At 40.0% G+C, this 20,637-nt stretch overlaps 1 protein-coding gene across 6 annotated transcripts in view; it reads left to right on the forward strand.

Moving 5' to 3' along the window:
* IL12RB1 (interleukin 12 receptor subunit beta 1) overlaps window positions 1-20,637 on the forward strand; it is a 252,769-nt gene that overhangs the window by 65,747 nt on the left and 166,385 nt on the right. For all 6 annotated transcript variants that reach the window (XM_088450879.1, XM_088450878.1, XM_088450882.1 and 3 more), the window contains one exon: window positions 16,840-16,991. In XM_088450879.1, the coding sequence (XP_088307005.1) occupies window positions 16,840-16,991 (152 nt within the window). The remainder of the gene's footprint in view (window positions 1-16,839; window positions 16,992-20,637) is intronic.

The raw sequence follows: 20,637 nt of genomic DNA on the forward strand, positions 1-20,637 counted from the left end.
CCTCCACGCACCCTAAACCTAACCCTCCCGGGAGGGTGCCTACCCCTAAATCCCCCCAGGGTGCCCTAAACCCACGGCTATGAGGACACGTGGACCGTACTTACCTCATTCGGTCCCGTGTTGTTCTGGATTCCGGCGTCGGGATTATGATAGGTGTCGGTATTTGAATGCCTATCAATAATTCCTAGCCGGAATTGTGACCGACGGCCTTGACTGTATTCCGATTAGAGATATGCACTGACCCCCGAGTTTTGGTTTTGGATCAGTATCTCCTTGTGTTTTGGATCAGGATTTGGTTTTGCCAAAACAACCCCTTGCGTGTTTTGGTTTTGGATCTGTATTTTTTCTAAATAAATCATATAAACAGCTAAAATCACATAATTTGTGCCTGTTTTTGTTCCTACAATATTATTAACCTCAATAACATTTATTTCCAGTCATTTCCAGTCAATTATGACCACCTCACAGCTCACAATATTGATTTTTTTCATCTAGTTTAGGGCCAAAAGGTTGCATCCAGCCAGCTGGCTGACTAAAGTAAGCAACAGCAGTTGGCGGCACTAAAAATGTGGCAGTTCAGTTTCGAACATGGCACAGAGTGGCATTGCAGTGGTTGACAGGATGGAAGTTTAATAAACTATATGACCCATAGGAATTTAAAAACCAAGAATGGTTTCCTTAACTAGGTCAGAGGCCCGACGGAGTTGGAATATGTTTATGGACTGAAGACAGGGAAAGGATGGAAGGATTGATTAGTTTTTAATTTATTTATTTTAATGTTTTGATTCGTATAAAAAAAAATATGAGGGAAGATCAATCTAGGATCAAGTTCTTCAGTTGCTAAAAGACATCTTTGATCTGGAGGAAGCTTTTGAATTTTTTATACATTTAATAAAAAAATTAGGTGCTTGTGGAGGTGCTGCTAGAACATACTGTAAACAGATGTTTACTAGTTTGTACTCAGGGAGGTTGTTAAGGATAATGGGACCAGAACTTGCTGTTTACATCAAATGAAAGCAGCCTGTAGTTCTCCAGCTGAATTAGAACTCCCAGCATGTGTGATGTTTGCTGGGCCTACTGGAAGTTATTTGTCAACAAAAGGTGGCATGCTTCAGGTTACCTCAGCCTGCTTTACGCACTGTATGTACCATGTAAATATATTTGTATGTGACCAATATACACAACTAATTTTTGTATTTAAAGTATTTGCACTTTATTGTACACACCCTGGGAGGAAGATGCTCTATGCTGCTGCTCTTTCTTTAAAAAAATGAAAGGGACATGCAGGAGATGCTGTCTGTGGCCATTACAATTTTTGGACATTCATAAAATATAAAATTAAAAATGTCAGGCAGTAATGCCCCAAACAGCACATAATGCAAAGAAAAGAGGTGTAAGATGGAATTGTCCTTGGGACCTCCAACCCATCCATATGTTGCATATATGAAACAGGAAATTGTCAGTTTAACAAACCAATCACGTCAGCAACAGAGACTGCCACTTGTAGCTGAAATGAATGGTTTGTTTGGACCCCCTCACAAAACAAGCTGCCAATGCACAGGGAACACTGGTGGCATCATCCAATACACAAACTGGCTTTGACTTACATAGGTAAGATCAGATGTCGTCATCGTCATCATCATCATCCCCATTAGTGTGTATATCCTCTTCTTCACACAATATTAATTTGTCCCCGCTGGAATCCACCATTACAGGCGCTTCTGTATTTTTTTTACTTAATTGCTGGTAAAGGTCTTCCTCATGGAATTTGTAATTCATTTTGATGAACATAATTTTTTCCACATTTTGGGAAAGTAACCTCCTATGCCGATAACTGACAAGGTTCCCGGCTGCGCTGAAAACTCTTTCAGAGTACACACTGGAGGGTGGGCAACTTAAGTAAAGCAAAGCCAGTTTGTGTAAAGGACTCCAAATTGCCTCTTTTTCCTGCCAGTAGTGAAATGGACTGTCTGACATGCCTATTTGGATGCTATTCCTAAAATAATCATCCACCATTCTCTGAATGGTGACCGTATCAGACAAAGTTACGGTAGACATGTCTCTAATTGTAGGCAGTTCTTTCAGACCCAACCAGATGTCATTAGGTTTTGCTGACTGATCTGCATCACCACCAGCAGTGGGTTTTTCCCTGGCAGCCACAGAAATTGAAGGAGGAGATACTGCCATGTCACGTGCCGCTTGAGCTTCCAATTTTTTCACCAACAGCTCTTTGCATCTTTTCAGATTGATGTCCGTCAGAAAGAAAGACACAAGGTATGACTTAAACCTAGGCTCAAGTATGGTCACTAAAATATAGTGATCTGATTTCAAGAGATTGACGACCCTTAGATCCTGGCAAAGTGAATGAAGGGCTTGATCTACAAGTCAAACATACTTAGGGAATCACTCCATTTCAGCTCCTCCTTCAGTTTCACTGGCTGCTTTTGCAAAATTCTGATTAGGGGAATGACCGGACTCAAGCTGGCAGTGTCTGAACTAACTTCACATGTGGAAAGTTCAAAGGGTTTGAGAACCTTGCACAACACAGAAATTATTCTCCACTGCGCTTGACTAAGGTACATTCCCATTCCTTTCCCTATGTCATAGGCCATTGTGTAGCCCTGGATGGCCTTTTGCTGCCCCATCTGCTGAAGCATATAGAGGGTAGAATTCCACCTAGTAACTACCTCTTGCTTCAGATGATGGCAGGGCAATTCAACAGTACTTGCTGGTGCTGCAATCTTCAACACGCAGTTGCTGAATGTTGAAAATGTCCCAAAATATTTCAGGCCACCGAGAGGATCTCCTGCATGCCCCTGTCATTTTAAAAAATATGTTACACCACCAAATTAATTGTGTGAGCAAAACATGGGATGTGTTAGAATTCGCCCACATGTAATGCTCGCACAAAATTGGTGGCATTGTTAGAGATCACAAATCCCGAGGAGAGTCCAAGTGGGGTAAACCATTTTCCAATGATTTCCCTGAGTTTTTCTAAGAGGTTCTCAGTGGTATGTCTCTTAGTGAAACCTGTGATACACAGAGTAGCCTGCCTCTGTAAGAGCTGGCATTTGTTAGATGCTGCTGCTGCTGTTTGCGCTGTTGAAGGCAAAAACCCAGTGGGCTGTCACAGTTATGTAATCTTTAGTTTGCCCTGTCCCACTTGTCCACATATCTGTGTTTCTCTAATAATTTTAACTCATGCCTCACTTAGTTTTTTTTTAAGAAAGATTGAATATTCCTTTACCTCTCAATTGAGTTTTACATTTTTGGTTGGATTCCCTTTTTCTCTTTCCTCCTCTCTTACCTCTTCTTCTTCATTAATTGGAGCTCTGTAAATAGGTGATTATTGATCATCAAATACTTCAAATCTATTCCTGAGTGGTACTGGGGTATGAACATACTTCCTATTTGAACAGGGTATAGTCTATTGTTGTTCTGATACTTGAACTCAGTGTCTCTATGGCTGTTTCTTCTTATATAGTTCTGTTTTATATGTCTCTTCCATATCCTAGGACTATTATTTTGTTCATATCTCATTTGTCCATTTCTTTGTCTATTAAATGTATAAATCTCTCAATTTTCATAATCTTCTTTATCTCTATTGAGTTTTCCTTTCTTACACATAATAATTTTTCGAACTCTCCAGCTTTATTATTGACCTTAGCATCCCTCTCAATTTATGCTGGGTCTTGAGAGAAACCTGAGTGGAGTTCTTGTGTCTGTGGTATTTTCTCTTGCAAATCCTTCACTTTTGCTTCTCTTAATCTAATTAATAATCTCATCAGTTTTTTAGAACAATTATCTAGTACTTCATTCCAATTTTCCACAAACTGTTTATCATCATGAAAAGTGGTCAATTTTAAGATTCTTAACCCTCTGGGAATTATACCCTGATCTGAATACTTTTGCAGTAGAATTTGATCCTACCAATGTTTTGTTCCATTTATACATAGGTGTTCCAATTTATTAAAAAGGCCATGCAAATCTTCTAAATTCTCATTGTCTGAATCCACAGACTGTAAAGGGTAATTTTGTTTCAAATATACATTCCTATGTTCAAGTCTTTCTAAGAGGAGGAAAGAGAAAAAGGGAATCCAACCAAACATGTAAAACTCAATAGAAAGGTAAAGGAATATTCAGTCTTTCTTCAAAATAATTAAGTGAGGCTGAGTTTCAATTATTAGAGAAAGGGCTCAATTTCGCACCTATGTCCAAACCAAATCTGTTCACTTTGTTCATTGATCTCAATAGATTTACCAGTACCTTAAGTAGAAAACGTTATTTTGCTATGGAGAACCTAAAAAAGAAAAATTTTGTGGGGAATCTCATTATTCTGGATAGTTAAGATGATCAAATGATTAATATTCTAGAATCTTTGGATACTAATAATAGAGATGAAGAGAAGATATTTGATGTAAAAAGGAATAAGAGTAGAATAAATAAAACATTCAAAGTTAAATCTAATTTTTATCCCTTACAGTATAGAGGGCCGTATATTGAAAGTTTTTCAAAGCAACGATGGAACAATTCAAAGACTTATGTGAAAGGTCTGAGGAGGATACCATCAAAGATAATTTAAGTAAAAAAAAAAAGGATTGCTTTGAAAAATGTGTGTTCTGACCCTGATTTTATGATTGCACAGGCAGATAGAGGGGCCTTTGACTTTCTTAATACATCAGACTACATATTAGAATCAAATAGACAGCTTGAGAATAGAGAATTCTATATAAAAATAGGTAAAAAAATATGCAGGACATAGCAATATCAAGGGAAATATAACAGTTTCTTTACTCTCAATATCCATGGATACCCACTTTCTACTATCTTCCCAAATTACATAAGTGTCAGAAAAATCCCCCCTGGAGAACCTATCATCTCTGGGGTGGTATCAATGACCAATAATTTCTCATTTTTCTTTTTAAAGGTATATCTATTAAAGATCCACACAAAATACAGCAAAATATGTCTATAAAAAGGCAAACAATCTTCACTGAAAATAACAATAGAAATACACAAGAACGGAGTTTAATGGTATTAATAAAACTGTGGGATACAATTTTACATTTTAAGAAAGAGAGTAAAAAAAAGACCAGCAAAGAGAGCAAAAGATAAGGAGAAAAAAGGGAGACAGCGTGGCTAGTACTGTCAAAGAAGAAGAATAAAGGGGGAGAAATAGAGCAGATTAGGTGAATGGGGAACTAGCATTGAAAAATGACAACCAGGGGGCCCAGACCTTATCAAATGTTTTGCAAGAGTGGTTAAGGATACTGGTCATGTATTCCATTCGCTGAACCGACCAGACCCTATTGATGATAGAATGCGAGGAAGGAGGCAATAGCTGTTTCCAATCAGCTGCCAGCTGACAGGTAGCAGCTGAGAGAATGTGCCTGATTAATTTGTTTTAGTAATAGGTGGCAGTCGGAAAGGGTAGGGTTATAAGAAAGAATTTGGGATCCAAAGGGATCGGGAGATGAGTAATTGAGATAATCAAATTCTTAATATCTAGCCAAAAACTAATGAGTTTTGGACAGCTCCACCAAATGTGGAAAAATGTGCCTTCCGACAAGCACCCACGCCAGCATCTATCGGATGTATCAGGAAACATCTTTTTCAGTCGGGAGGGGATCAGGTACCATCTGTAAAGAATTTTATAGACATTCTCTTTTATTCTAACACATATGGAACTGGAGGCGGCTGTCTCCCTAATCTCCTTCCAATCATCAGGGTTCAGGGTTTCACCCAGATCCCGCTCCCAGCTAACTCGTGTGGGTCGCGCGTGGAGTCTAAAGATGTAGAGAGCTCTGAATATAGAGCCAATATCAGGCCAGCAGTGGAGGAGTGGTGTAAACACAGAATCTCAGTAGGAGTCAAAGAACGGTGAACAAGGCGGTGTTTAACTATGTTATAAAAATTCCGGAGTTGCAGATATTGGAAAAAATGTTTGGAGGGGATATGAAATTTAGACTAGAGTTCAGCAAATGAGGGAAAGGAGGTGTCACGGTCAAATCATTGACATATCTAATACCAGCCATTTGCCAAGGAAGAAAAGCTAAAGGAGTCATACCAGGAGGGAATTCTGAGGAATTAAATAGTGGGATGATTGGGGTGGGAGATGGAGAAAGGCCAAATTTATGGGTAGCTGTGTCCCATAATAAGGTGGTCACTAATTCTTTTAGGGCGACGGGCTCTAGGGAGCCAAAGGAGGGAAGCAGGAGAAAGCAGTCCCATGGCCTCCACCTCAATCTGAACCCATATTCTATCAGAGCTATTCCATAAGATACATTGAGCAAGCTTAGCAGAGAAATAGTAATGTTTAAAATTAGGAATACCGAGACCACCAGCCCGAGATGATCTCTGAAGAATTCGGAGATGTACCCATGGTTGTTTGCCTGACCAAATTAATGTAGTTGTCTGGGATTGGAGAAATTTGAAAATGTAGGGGGGACATGTATAGGGAGGGACTGGAAAAGATAAAGGAGTCTAGGCAAGATATTCAGTTTAATCGTATTAATACGACCTATCCATGAGATGAAATGACGGGACCACGAAACAAGTCTAATTTGATTTGGGAAAGAATACAGGGGAAATTGGCCTGGAAAAGTTGATGGTAATGTTTGGTAATAAGAATACCCAAGTACTTAATTCTTTGGAGATGCCATTTAAATGGGAAAAGATGTTCCAGAGAGACTTTATCAATTTGTGGGATATAAAAATCGAGGACTTCCGTTTTATCCAGGTTAATTTTATAACCAGAAAAATAACTGTATATTTCAATTTTAGTCAAAGTAGGGGAGAGCAAGGTAAGCGGACTCGAAATGACAACAAGATGTCGTCCGCATATAAGGCAAATTTGTGTTCCGTGGACCCGACAGACACTCCGGATGTACCTGAGTTAGCACGGATTCTAGCAGCCAGGGGTTCTATTATAAAAATATAAGTGGTGAGAAGGGGCAGCCCTGGCAGGTGCCATTGGATTTACTGAATAGGGTAGATGTAGAGCCATTAGCAGAGATGGTGGCTGAGGGAGAGCGATATAGAGCTGAGAGACCTTGAAGAAATTTGCCAGAGAAGCCCATCGACCCAAGGACACCAAACATAAATGGTCATGAGATTTGATCAAAGGCCTTTTTGGAATCCATTGACATCAGTAATGAGGGAGTTTTGCCTTCATGGATGGTGTGTATTAGGTTGATAGCCTGATGTCCGGAGACAAAATCCACCTGGTCAGGATGTATTAGGGATGGCAGAAGGGGATTCAATCTAGTGGCCAATATTTTAGCATAGCGTTTTATATCTACATTGATTAAGGAAATAGGGCGATAACTAGAGCAAAGTGAGGGGTCCTTCCCGGGTTTTGGTATCACCACAATATTTGCTTGTGTCGTAGCAGAGTCAAATGATGCACCATCTAATACCTTATTAAAGAAATCTGTTAGATGGGGAATTAAACTTTCGGCAAATTTTTATAGTATTGAGCCGAGAAACCATCGGGGCCAGGGGCAGAGGAACCTTTGATGGATTTAATGGCTGTCTGTACTTCGTCCTGCATAATATCAGCATTTAAAGAGGAAAGATGGGACAGGGACAGCTTAGGGAGAGGGGTGTCAGCTAGGTATGTCTCCAGATCAGCAAACCGGAGAGGGACATCTTGAGAAGGGGTCAGAAGAATATATAGTGAGGTGTAGAACTGTCTAAATTCTTTAACAATTGCTAGAGGATCTTAAGTAACAGAATATGAGCTCTGAGAGTGAATTTTATCAAATAATTTCAGAGCACGTTTCTTTCCTAACTTTCTAGCCAACATTGAGTCAGCCTTGTCAGCTTTGTCGTAGAAACGTTGCTGAAGTTTTTGTAGGATAGAGGCAGCTTTCTGAGAAAGCAAAGTATTTAGCTGGCCCTGGATAGAATCAATCTGATGTAAAAAGTCAGTAGTGGGGTTGAGTTTATGAGCGTCGAGAAGTGTAGAGAGCCATTGTACTAGAGAAGATATCTCAGCAGCGGCACGTTTGCAGGCCATCGAAGCAGAACTAATGAGTTGGCCACGAATGGTCACCTTATGGGCTTCCCATATGATTCCAGGTGCTATATCGGGAGAAGAGTTAAACATGAATAGTCAGATATGGCCTGTTTGACGGTGGTAAAAGTGGATGGATTAATTAAAAGCGCATCGTTGAGACGTCATCTACGGGGGTGAGGATAAAGTTGTAGAAGATCAAGGAGAATAAAGACTCCAGCGTGATCTGTCGAGGAGAGGGGGGTAATCCTGGCTTGAGAGGTCTCAGGAATCAGCGAATGGAATACAAACATCATGTCGATGCACGAGTAAGTGCTATGTGGGACCGAATAATGAGTGCGATCACGTGCTGACGAGTTTTTAAGGTGCCAGGAATCATATAAATTATATTGTTGAATCAGGGAAGATAAAGTCAGTGTGTCCTTGCAAGGAGAAATATTTGATTTATTGGTATTGGGTGGGGATTTATCAAGGGCTTGGCCAAGTGTAACGTTAAAATCCCCGGCTATTATGAGGTGGCCCTGAACTTGTTGCTCATTGCATCTAAACAATTCAGAGAAAAAGGAAACCTGTCCCTGGTTCGGAGCATAAACCGAGACCAAAGTAATTGTAGTGGAACGTAATGTACCAACTAATATAAGGAAACGACCCTCTGGGTCAGAAAAGGTGGAAGAGTGCAGGAAAGGGATCCTGTTATGAATAAGAATTGCAACACCCCGTTTCTTGCAATTTGCCTAGGCAAAAAAGGTCTGGGAGAATTGATTTCCCTGCAATTGAGTGTGAGTGCCTGTAAAATGGGTTTCCTGAAGAAACACAATATCAGCATTTTCCCTCCTGCAGGCACTTATGGTGACAGTACGCTTACGTGGCGAGTTGAGGTCATTGACATTAATTGACAATAACTTCAAAGCCATGGTGCCAGAGAGGAAATATCTGCAAAAAAAGAAACATTGAGAGGGCCACACATATTAAAGAACTTTGGCCCTCATTCAGAGCCGTACGCTCTGAGCAGAGCGCACGCTCTGAATGAGGGCCGGGCTCCATGAAAATGGAGCGTCCTCCTGGATGCTCATATAGCTGTGGGTCACCACCCACAGGCTATACGAGCGTGCATTGTGATGGCCGCGATGGTCGTGACCATCGCGACCATCAAAATTGCGAGCCGGAGCCTGCGGTTGAGGTTTTCAACTGCAAGCTCCGGAGTGATTTTGGCTCTATCAGAGCCAAAATCACTCCCACTGACATCACTAGTGATGTCAGTGGGCCGGCTTTTGACGGGAGGCGTTCCCATGGGAACGCCCCCATCAGGGAGGCATGCCCCCGGCACGCCCACCAAAGGGGGCGTGCTGTCAATCAACATTGACAGCATGCCCCCTTTGATCGGACACAACGAGCGAAGGACTTTCCTTCGCTCGTCGCGTCTGGCGCATGCGCACGACGGAGCTCCCTCCGTCGTGCGCATGCTCAGTCCATAACATCGACCCACTTGTGAGTGGACAGCCGCTCACGAGTGGGTCTGAATCAGGCCCTTTGCTCCCAGAAACACACAGTATAGAAAAGAAAAAGGAGAAGGAAAAGAGAAGCCACCAAAAAAATAAAAGGGGGAGGGAAAAAGAAAAGGGAGAGGAGCCCATGTGGGCGACAACCCTTAAACACAGGAACCCAGAAGGGGTTCAAAACAGATAAATACATAACATATGAATAAGTGTACAAAAACTACAAAAAATACAGGGAGCATGGGGGGTAGGCCATAGACAATTAACAAAAGGAAACCCCAAAGGGGACCTAGGGTCTCTAGCAAAGAATGAAAAAAACTATGCAGAAAATATTAATTGCACACGCTTACATCTGTAAATATTTTCACAAAAACATACAATCTAAATAGAGCCAATGGAAAATAAAAACATATTAATGAAAACCAGACAACGAGCTAATGAGGACAGGAGTGACCTAATGAATAGCAGTAGGTCACAGCCTAATAAAAACATTTTCAAACAGTGAAATGGATTTCCAACCGTCGAGCCGGAAACCGTAATGTACAGTCAAGGGGAGGTTCAGGTGGAGGCAATTGAAGTGATAACAGGGAGGTGATGGGTGGCTCATGTAGCAGTAGTAACACGGTTGTGATGTCTCGTGACTGTGGACCATTTCGGAGCTGGAGGACGGGAACCCTGAGGTTTGGGTGACAAAGGTCTAAGGGGCGATGGTTCAGGCAGAATATTCAGTTTTGAAAGAAAATCTTGAGCCTGTTCAAGGGTTTTCACGGAAAAAGAGGAATTAGCTGTGAATACTTGTAGCTGAAAGGGGAAGCCCCAGTGATATCTGACATTATGTTGTCTCAGTATTTTAGTAACAGATTGTAGATCTCATCGCTTCTGAATGGTGGAAGGGGCCAGGTCTTGAAATAATTGAATGTCCATATCCTGGTAAGAGATGACAGTTGTGTCTCTAGTTGCCCGGAGTAATTGATCTTTGGTACTATAATAATGTAATCGGACAATGATATCGTGTGGGGGTTAGGAAGAAGAAGGTCTGGCTCAGAGGGCTCTGTGAGCTCTATCCATTAGGCAGTCCGCTACTGAAAGGTCAGGGAGAATGTGATGAAAGAAGCCATCTAAAAAAGATTGCAATTCAGAGACAGAAACGGATTCAGATACATTACGGATTCTCAGGTTGTTGCGGTGGGAGCGATTTTCTGCGTCCTATTGATCTTCCTTGAGGGATTCCATTTTGGCATGACGAGAGAGTTCCTTGTCCAGAGTTATCTGGGAAAGACAGAGATCATCCATTTTTGATTCCAGGGCGTCCATCCTCGAACCTAAAGAAGAAAGTTCCGATTTGAAGTCATTAACTGCCTTAGCAAGTTCCTGACCAAATGCGGTTTTGACGCCCTCCAAAAGCTTGACCATGAACGCTTGTATTTGAGGATCAATTACAATTTCAGTCTCTCTTGTCGGAGACAAACTGGAAGCGTCAGGTTGATCAGACGACAGCGGGGCAGGTTTGCTCTTAGAGCCAAAAAAATTAGTAGAAGAATTCTGCGTTGCCTTTTTGGGCTTCTGAGACATAATGCAGATAGGTAGGTAACAGGTCAAACTTGAGAAAACTGAGGCAACAAGTATTTCCTGTTCACTCATTTGTAATCAATTGTTTTCTGATTCTGGCGAACAACTGGAGATGTAATGATAAGCTGCAGTGTGTTGATTATTACTGGGACATGTAAAAGGCCACTAGGACCCGGGGTTCAGGCATTGTAATCACATCATATAGGCTGGCAAGACAGGTTAAACTTTAGTAGACTAAATGTAAGATACACTTTAATTCCAGAAGATGGCAGCAAGGGAGCATGTATATAGTGAGTCTTTTTTATGAAGAATCTGAAATAAGCACATTGAGGAAGGGCTGTATTGGCTGTTAGGGAGCACTTTAATATGATAAGAGAACAGTTATATAATGTCTGGCAAGCATGGGAGCCTGGAAGAGCCTTGTGCAGTCGAGTATGCCAGGGGTGCTGTATAGAGCTACAGAGCTGTGTCTGACTGCCCTCCCCTGATTATACACACTCCTGCCTGCCGACCAATATGATAGCAGTAGATTGCGGCAGGGCAGGAAGGTTGTAACATGAAGAGGAGTGGTGGGGAAGTCCCAGAGAGTACCTTGCTTCTCTTGCACACAATGTGTGTCTCTGGGTGGTGGGTCCGCTCCGTGCCATCGGTCAGCACCGGCTGTGTCTGCACTCCGGCTCTGGGGATAGCACAGCAGAGGTCTGCGAGTGAAGCGGGGAAGGACAGAGGAGGAACCAGCATCGCAGCTGGTAAGTGATTGCTGCACTCACCGCTGACCGCTGCCCCTGTTGGATGTGTGCTTATAAATTGAGGCCCCGGCTTCAGGGTGAAGATTAGACCGCAACCAGCAGGAAGGCTAACACCATAGCCCAGCTCCACAATTTCAGCCACCGGGCATGTAAAAGAGGTGGTAGGGATCAATGTGTGCCATCTTGTGCCCAATATGCCCTCCGTATTGTCTGATCGGGAGCTGCAGAGAGACACATGTCTTGTCTTGTTGGCTGCCAGGCCACGCCTCAATAATTTCTCTTTTTGTGTAGATGGATATCTACAAAAATATGCATGGTCTTTAAAATCATTCATTAAAGATACAACTTGTTTTCTAAAATTAATTGAGAGTATTGAATGGAAAGACACATATATATTCATCACCTGTGATGTGGAGTCACTATATTCGAATATAGATCACACATTGGGTTTAAAAGTTATGGAATATTATTTAACACTGGATCACACTATAACTGACATTATTAAGGATTTCATTTTAATTTCCATGAAATTAATTTTAACACACAATTATTTTCTTTTCAATTCACAGTATTATTTACAGACATTGGGTACCACCATGGGGACAAGGTTTGCCCTGAGGTTCGCCATCCTCCTTCATGGGCAAATTTGAGGAGGAACTCATTTGGAGCAAACTCAGGTCGAGCCTGGTCCTATATGGGTGGTACATTGATGATTTATTTTTTGTCTGGGATGGGGATTTTGACACGGCTCATCATTATGTAAATAGATTAAATTATAATAGTTATAGGCTAAATTTGACAAGCACGATACACAGGTCACATATTACATTCCTCGATATTGCACTCACAGCTATGGAAAATAGGATCACTACTGAAACTTACATCAAGCAAGTTGATCAAAATAGATATTTAAATTATGCGCACAATCACCATAGGAAGTGGAAGGTCAATGTACCCAAAGGCCAGTCCCCTAAGAATCAGGCAGAATCGTTCATCAATAGACACTCAAAAACAAGCAAGCTCTGAGTCCTTTAAAGAGCAGGGTTATCCAATTAATGTTTTAGATACAGCATTGGAGGAAGTAATAAAGATAGGTAGGGATACCCTTATAAACAAGGTTCCTTGTACAAAGATTCAGGATAGTAAGTTGAATAAGATATCTTTGTTTGTAACCCAATTCAATTCGAACATGACATTGTAATTAAATCAGAATAGCTAGCAGAAAAGGTTATTTTTAGGAAGGCTGAAAATGTAAAAGGTAGGCTAGCACCCAGTTTCTTTAAAAAGAAAAGACAGGTATTAGGAGTGGAAGAACAGGTTACGAATATGTGGATACCACAAAGACCATTGGGTTTCCATAAATGTGGGAAGTTGGGGCAGGGGCTGCTGTGTGCATCCAGGGGCTGCTGTGTCCAACCAGGGCAGGGGCTGCTGTGTCCATCAAGTTGGGCTGTTTAACTTGGACTCATTTCATATAATTCCAAAGAGAAATACATCATAAAAAAATTTCTAAACTGTAAATCAGATTGTCATTTATTTACTTACATGTGTTTGCGGTCTTCAGTATATAGGTCATATGATTAGACAGCTGCATGTAAGATTTATGGAACATAAAAGAAATATATTGATGTGTTCCAGAACAAATCTGGTATATAAACATATTACAGACTGCCAAAAGGGTTGCATGGAAAAAATAAAAATAATAGCAATAGAGCAGGTGAAAATAATGGCAAGAGGTGGGGATCGATTCAACTCTTTATGTAGGCTGGACCAAATATGCAATATATAGCACCTATCCTTGTGTATCAATGCCTATTTCCTAATAGATTGTAAGCTTGCGAGCAGGGCCTTCCTACCTATATATCTGTCTGTTATTACCCAGTTTTGTTCTATTAATGTTTACAATTGTAAAGCGCAACGGAATATGCTGCGCTATATAAGAAACTCTTAATAAATAAATAAATGTAGGTGGGAGGCATTCTGGATTTATAAGTTAAAAACATTGGATCTAGGGGGCCTTATTGATACAATAGAGCTGAATAATATATACATTTAATACATTATGTGTATTGATATACATTTTGTGACTGGGAATAGTTAGATTTTGGCTTTATCTTAGATTATATCTAAATTAAAAGATTAAAATATTACTATATTTGATTTAAGATAATGCATTAAAACCTAGGACTAGATAAACGCTATATCCAGTATGTGGTAATTATAAAGAAGCATGCTTGAATGTCTGCTGGACTGACTGTACAAACCTACTAACATACTAAGGATGGACTGGCTCACAAATAATTCTAAGATGGACTAAGACTAATACTAATGCCTTATTAAGGAAGAAAAAGTAAAACTGCTTATTAATGTCTACTAATTTAAGAATCTTCTAATATTACATATTGGAGTTATAATAGCTTGGAGATTACAACTGATAATGGTCTTGTATATAAAGTGGTTATTTTTTTGTGTATTTATTATATTAATTTATATCTGTTTTGATTTTAATGTTATATTATGGCCATTTTTTAATAATTAAAATATATTTTGAAAATTTATTATGGTATTTATTTGAGCAGCGCTTCTTGATATTGTGTAAACTTTTTGGTATTGTCATGGTACAGATAGCAGGTACCTCCTTTAGAAGCAGCAGCCAAAATAAAGTTGACATTTGGCAATATAGGCACCTGGTGAGTGTGGTTTTCTATTTTTTACAAATACACTGTGTTTTTCACTTACAGTGTCACAATGTTTTTTACAAATACACTGCATTTCCACTAACAGTGTCAATATTTTTTACAAATACACTGCGTTTTCCACTTACAGTGTCACAATATTTATTATACACTGCGCTACCACTTACATTGTCACAATCAATACGTGTATGAATATTACACTGCAGTAAGACAGGCAGCGTCAGTAAAAAAAATAACAATAATATAGTACACTGGGGTACAGTACAAAATATATATATTATTTTTTATTAATTATATTAATATTAGCTTTTATTTTGTTATACATTGGGCACCCTTTGATGGACAGAGCACCCCTGGTTGGACATAGCAGCCCCTGCCCCTGGATGGACACAGAAACTCCTGGATGGACACAGCAGCCACTGCCCTGGATGCACACAGAAGCCCCTGGTTGGACACAGCAGCCCTTGCCCCAAGATGGACACAGAAACCCCTTGATCAATATATCACATCAATATATTTCTTTTATGTTCCATAAATCTTACATGCAGCTGTCTAATCATATGACCTATATACTGAAGACCACAAACACATGTAAGTAAATAAATGACAATCTGATTTACAGTTTAGAAATTTTTTTATGATGTATTTCTCTTTGGAATTATATGAAATGAGTCCAAGTTAAACAGCCCAACTTGATAGACACAGCAGCCCCTGCCCTGGTTGGACACAGCAGCCCCTGGATGCACACAGCAGCCCCTGCCCTAGATGGACACAACAAACCCTGTATGGACACAGCAGCCCCTGGATGGACACAGCAGCCACTGCCCCTGGATGGACACAGCAACCCCTGGATGGACATAGCAGACCCTGGATGGACACAGAAGCCCCTGAATGGACACAGCAGCCCATGCCTTGGACAGATACAGCAGCTCTTGGATGGACACAGCACATCCGTTCACTACACTCTACACAGCTGGAATGAAAATGTTCCGATTGTGGGGACTATTATATAACCCAAATTTGCGAGAATCCGACAGCAGGAGGATAACATTTTATCTCGCTTTGAGATCAGAGTTAGGCGAGAAAACCCGAGCCGGATTCAATTCTTGCCTTGGATCTGCAAGTTCAGATGGGTCTTCTCTAGAATTGTTATTTACTTAATGTTAAGTTATATTTATTATGTAAGGGGTAATATAAAAGGTGACAGGCTGAAATGTGTGAAAGTAGTTTAGACAAGATTAATTAAATGATAGCTACTGTAAACATTGATGCAACTTGAATAAAGAAAAGTTTAAGAAAATTGTTGTGATTTGTCAATTTCATAATAGTAATTGAACATTGTACAAATGTCTTTTATTCATATCAAGCTTGTGGGTTAGCAACAGCCACAGCAGCCTATAGCATTCCAAACATTAGTGGCTCTATACCCAAAGAAAAAATAAACATACTGTATGCTTCTTTCATCTAGTTGCATGTTGTTTTACTCAACTGAATTCAGCAATTACAGAGCATAGAACAAAAATATTTGTAGTTAAATGACTCAGTACAAATAACAATAATGTGATACAGAATTAGGCATTTGTATATAGGCCGGGGTTCATTTATTAATGAGTTTTATCATATGCAACAAGTTTTAAAACTCGTTACATATAATAAATAGTGCTCCAACCAATCAGCTCCCAACTGTCATTTTTCAAACAGATGACAGGAGCAAATTGGCTGGAGCACCATTATCATACACAACGAGTTTTAACATTTATTCTATAACATGTGTGAGCTACTGAAATTATATTTATGTATAATTTTACAGAAATTATTTCATATATCCAAAATATACCATACTAAGGGGTATGGTATATTTTGGATATATTAAATAATTTTTGTAAAATTATACATACATATAATTTCAGTAGCTCACACATGTTATAGAATAAATATACAATACTTTAGAGCAGAGGTTCCCAAACTCCACCATTATAGTCCAGGTTTTAAGGATATCCATACTTGAGTCCAGAGGGTTAAATCATATTGACTGAGGTACTAATTAAGTTACCTGGGCTCAAGCATGTATATCCTTAAAACGTGCATTGTAATGGTGGAGTTTGGGAACCTCTGGTTTATAGTATGGATGTATGTGGCTAATCTATGTAAAAGGACTTGTCTCCTTTGTAGATAAACATACTATGGTGGGTCCACAAGAAGATTCTTTAGTTATCTCTATCACCATTTTGGGTCAGAGCACCAAATTCTCTAATTATACTACCATTGTGTTGTTACATTACAAGCTATTAAAACTGACTTTTATTTATCAGTGAAGCTCGATCCACCAGACCAGAAAAGTGTCACTATTGAGAAAAAACACAGCTATGTGAGCATTCACTGGACAAGGATTGATAGATTTTCCGACTCCATGGAAACCATAAAAGAAGTTCAAAACAAAATAAATGAACATTCACCTACAATGGTAAGATAAAGCACATCTACTCTACATATGACATTTATTAATGGATCTATAAATTGTAGTTTTCACCTTTATTAAAAAATAAGATAATTTTGATAACTAATGTAACATTTTAAATGTTTCATGTCTGAAGTCAGTGTGGCTTACTCCAAATTGTTAACACGTGGTGTGGGTGGCACAGTGAGTAGTACTGCTGCTTCACAGCACTCAGTACAGTTTCATCAAGAACACTATGAAGTAAATTTACTAAGAATCGAGATTGAGATGACCATCTCAGGTGATTTAAGGGATGATTTTCACCTCTAAAATTTACTAAAGGTAAAGTCGGGTGAGATAGAGATTTCTTTCTTCTCACTCGTAAAAAAACTCTGGGGAGATAGCTAACTCGAATCAACTCACCATCGGGCAAATCGGAAGTACTTTTCACCTAAAATATGCACTACCATTCAAAAGTTTGGGGTCACTCAGACAATTTCATGTTTTACAGGAAAACTGACTTTTATTTATCAAATGAGTTGCAAAATGAATATAACATATAGTCAAGACATTGGCAAGGTTAGAAATAATGATTTTTATTTGAAATAATAATTTTGTCCTTCAAACTATGCTTTCATCAAAGAATGCTCCTTTTGCAGCAGTTAAAGCATTGCAGACCTTTGGCATTCTAGCTGTTAATTTGTTGAGGTAATCTGAAGAAATTTCACCCCACACTTCCTGAAGCACCACCTACAAGTTGTATTGACTGGATGGGCACTTCTTGCGTACCATACTGTTAAGCTGCTCCCACAACAGCTCAATGGGGTTGAGATATGGTGACTGCACTTGCCACTCCATTGCAGACAGAATACCAGCTGCCTGATTCTTCCCTAAATAGTTCTTGCCTAATTTGGAGGTGTGCTTTTGGTCATTGTCCTGTTGGAGGTGGAAATTGGCTCCAATCAAGCGCTGTCCACCATCACATTACCTCCACCATGCTTGACAGATGGTGTCAGGCACTCTTCCAGCATCTTTTCACTTGTTCTGCGTCTCACAAATGTTCTTCTGTGTGATCCACACACCTCAAACTTTGATTTGTCTGTCCATAACACTTTTTTCCAATCTTCCTCTGTCCAATGTCTGTGCTCTTTTGCCCATATTAATGTTTTCCTTTTATTGGCCAGTCTCAGATATGGCTTTTTCTTTGCCACTCTGCCTAGAAGGCCAGCATCCTGGAGTTGCCTCTTCACTGTAGACGTTGACACTGGCATTTTGCGAGTACCATTTAATGAAGCTGCCAGTTGAAGACTTGTGAGGCATCTCTTTCTTAAACTAGAGACTATAATGTACTTGTCTTCTTGCACAGTTGTGCATCGGGGCCTCCCTCTTCTCTTTCTACTCTGGTTAGAGCCTGTTTGTGCTGTTCTCTGAAGGGAGTAGTACACACCATTGTAGGAAAAGTTCAGTTTCTTGGCAATTTCTCGCATGGAATAGCCTTCATTTCTAAGAACAAGAATAGACTGTCGAGATTCACATGAAAGTTCTCTTTTTATGGCCATTTGGAGAGCTTAATCGAACCTACAACTGTGATGCTCCAGATACTCAACTAGCTCAAAGGAAGGCCAGTTTTATAGCTTCTCTAACAAGCAAACCCATTTTCAACTGTGCTAACATAATTGCACAAGGATATAAAGGTGGTCTGTGCTAATGGTAGATATATCTATTTTTATGATAATAAATGTCGACGTATAATATTAGAAAAGTATTGTATTTATTTATACAGACAAATACAATGTAGATAACAATGTTCCTGTGGTTTATTAACCGCTGTGGAGTATAGGGATTTAAAAATGACTGGGAGCATTCAAGAGTATCAGGTGGGAGTTGTAACTGGTCGGGGTGCAGGTAAAGTCTTTGCTGACCAGAATTATAATATTGGCTGGTGGAATGGGTGAGGTGGGTGGGAAATGAGGGGGGTTGTTCAAAGTCTTAGTTGTTGCAGCAAAAAACAAGTCTTAATACAGAGTTAGGGTATCAGCGCTGTGTCTGGTGGGGTGGCGTCCCGTATCCCCCAGGTGCACAACTTACCCTCGATGTCTTTCTTCACTCTCCCCCAGGAGAGTGGTCTGCTCCGGTCTTCTCCTCCTCACCATCTAATGTCCGCTCTGCCTCTGGGTGCAGCGTATGTCTGGCGGTACATGCTGTGAGATGCAGCTGGCTGACGACTTGCCGCAAGACTTCTGGGATACCCGCGATCCCACGAGGTCATGCAGTCCCCGGGTCTCAGTCTGGTCTGGCTGCTCGCTCAACTGTGTAGCTCGCACTATAGTGATAAGTGCTATGGGTAGGGTGGATATGCAGGGTTCAAACGCATATCGGCCTCCAGGCCTTCTTCAGGGAATAGTGTAACACTCTGATGTGATCACATTTTTTATAGGTGGATTCAAGGTGCCATCTTGGTTGTGGTACATAGCATTAGTGTTTGTGGGCAATATTGCTGTTGCCATTTTGAAAGTGGGATCAAGTGGCTCATAAGATCTCTGTGTTCATCTTTGTTAAGGGATCCATATCTAATATACTACATTTCAGCAGTCAATTTATAATTGTCAGTCACTGGAGTGTTAGTGACAGTCAGATGGTAAATTATAATGGCCAGGTGGTCAATTATATATACTTGGATAAAAATTATGATTATGCTACTACCTCATAACAGATAGGTTGCAGGATTGGCCAATGGGTCAGGGTATAGGGTACCTTATTATTGCGTAATCACTGCCTTCATTTCATTGTCCAGATTCAGTCCATGTAGTTTAAGGGTTTTCATGTTGAAAATCCACTTCAACTCCTCTTTGTTTAGTGTTTTTTCAAAGTCACCTCCTCTCCAATTTTTTGTTACCATAGATATCCCTATAAATTTCATACCTGATGGGTTTTGATTGTGCTTCTCTTTATAATGCAATGATAAGTTGTGTGTTTCCAAACCCATCTTTATATTCCTGATATGTTCTGAAATCCGTATTTTTAATTTGCGTGTAATTCTGACTATGTATTGTAGGCCACATGGGCATTCTATCAGGTAAATCACCCCTGTACTGTGGCAACTGATGTGTTGTTTGATTTTATACGTGATTCTGGTATAATTTGATATAAAGTCCCCTATTCTCTTTGTAGTCATTTGTCCATTTTTACAATTCTGACAGGTCCCACACTGATAAAAACCCTCCTTGATTGTAGTCTGGTGTAGGGTAGTCTGTATGGTTCTGTCGGATTTGATGTGGTTACAAACTAGTTTTTGTTTTAGATCTTGCGTCTTCCTATAGATGATCTTAGGTTTATTGGGTAGCACTTCTGATAGGATATCATCTTCTAAAAATACATGCCAATGTTTACGTAAAATTTGTCTGTTTCCTAGTGTCCTGATTGTATTGTGTGATAAATGCGGTTTTGTATGGGTTATCTGCTTCATCCTTATCTTTCTCCTTATATACCAACAGCGTGTCTCTGTCCATCTCTGCTACCTTTTCACGTGCTTGATCTGCCATCTGCTCATCATATTTTTTCTCTAATAGTTGGTCTTTAACTCCCTGACTTTGGGTGTGGTAATTGTCTATCTTGGAACAATTCCTCCTAATTCTGGTGAATTGACTGATCGGTATACTTTGAAGCCCGTTCT

This window comes from Taudactylus pleione, unplaced genomic scaffold (assembly GCF_031769625.1).
Source record: "Taudactylus pleione unplaced genomic scaffold, aTauple2 ptg000532l, whole genome shotgun sequence".
Classification (NCBI taxonomy): Eukaryota; Metazoa; Chordata; class Amphibia; order Anura; family Myobatrachidae; genus Taudactylus; species Taudactylus pleione.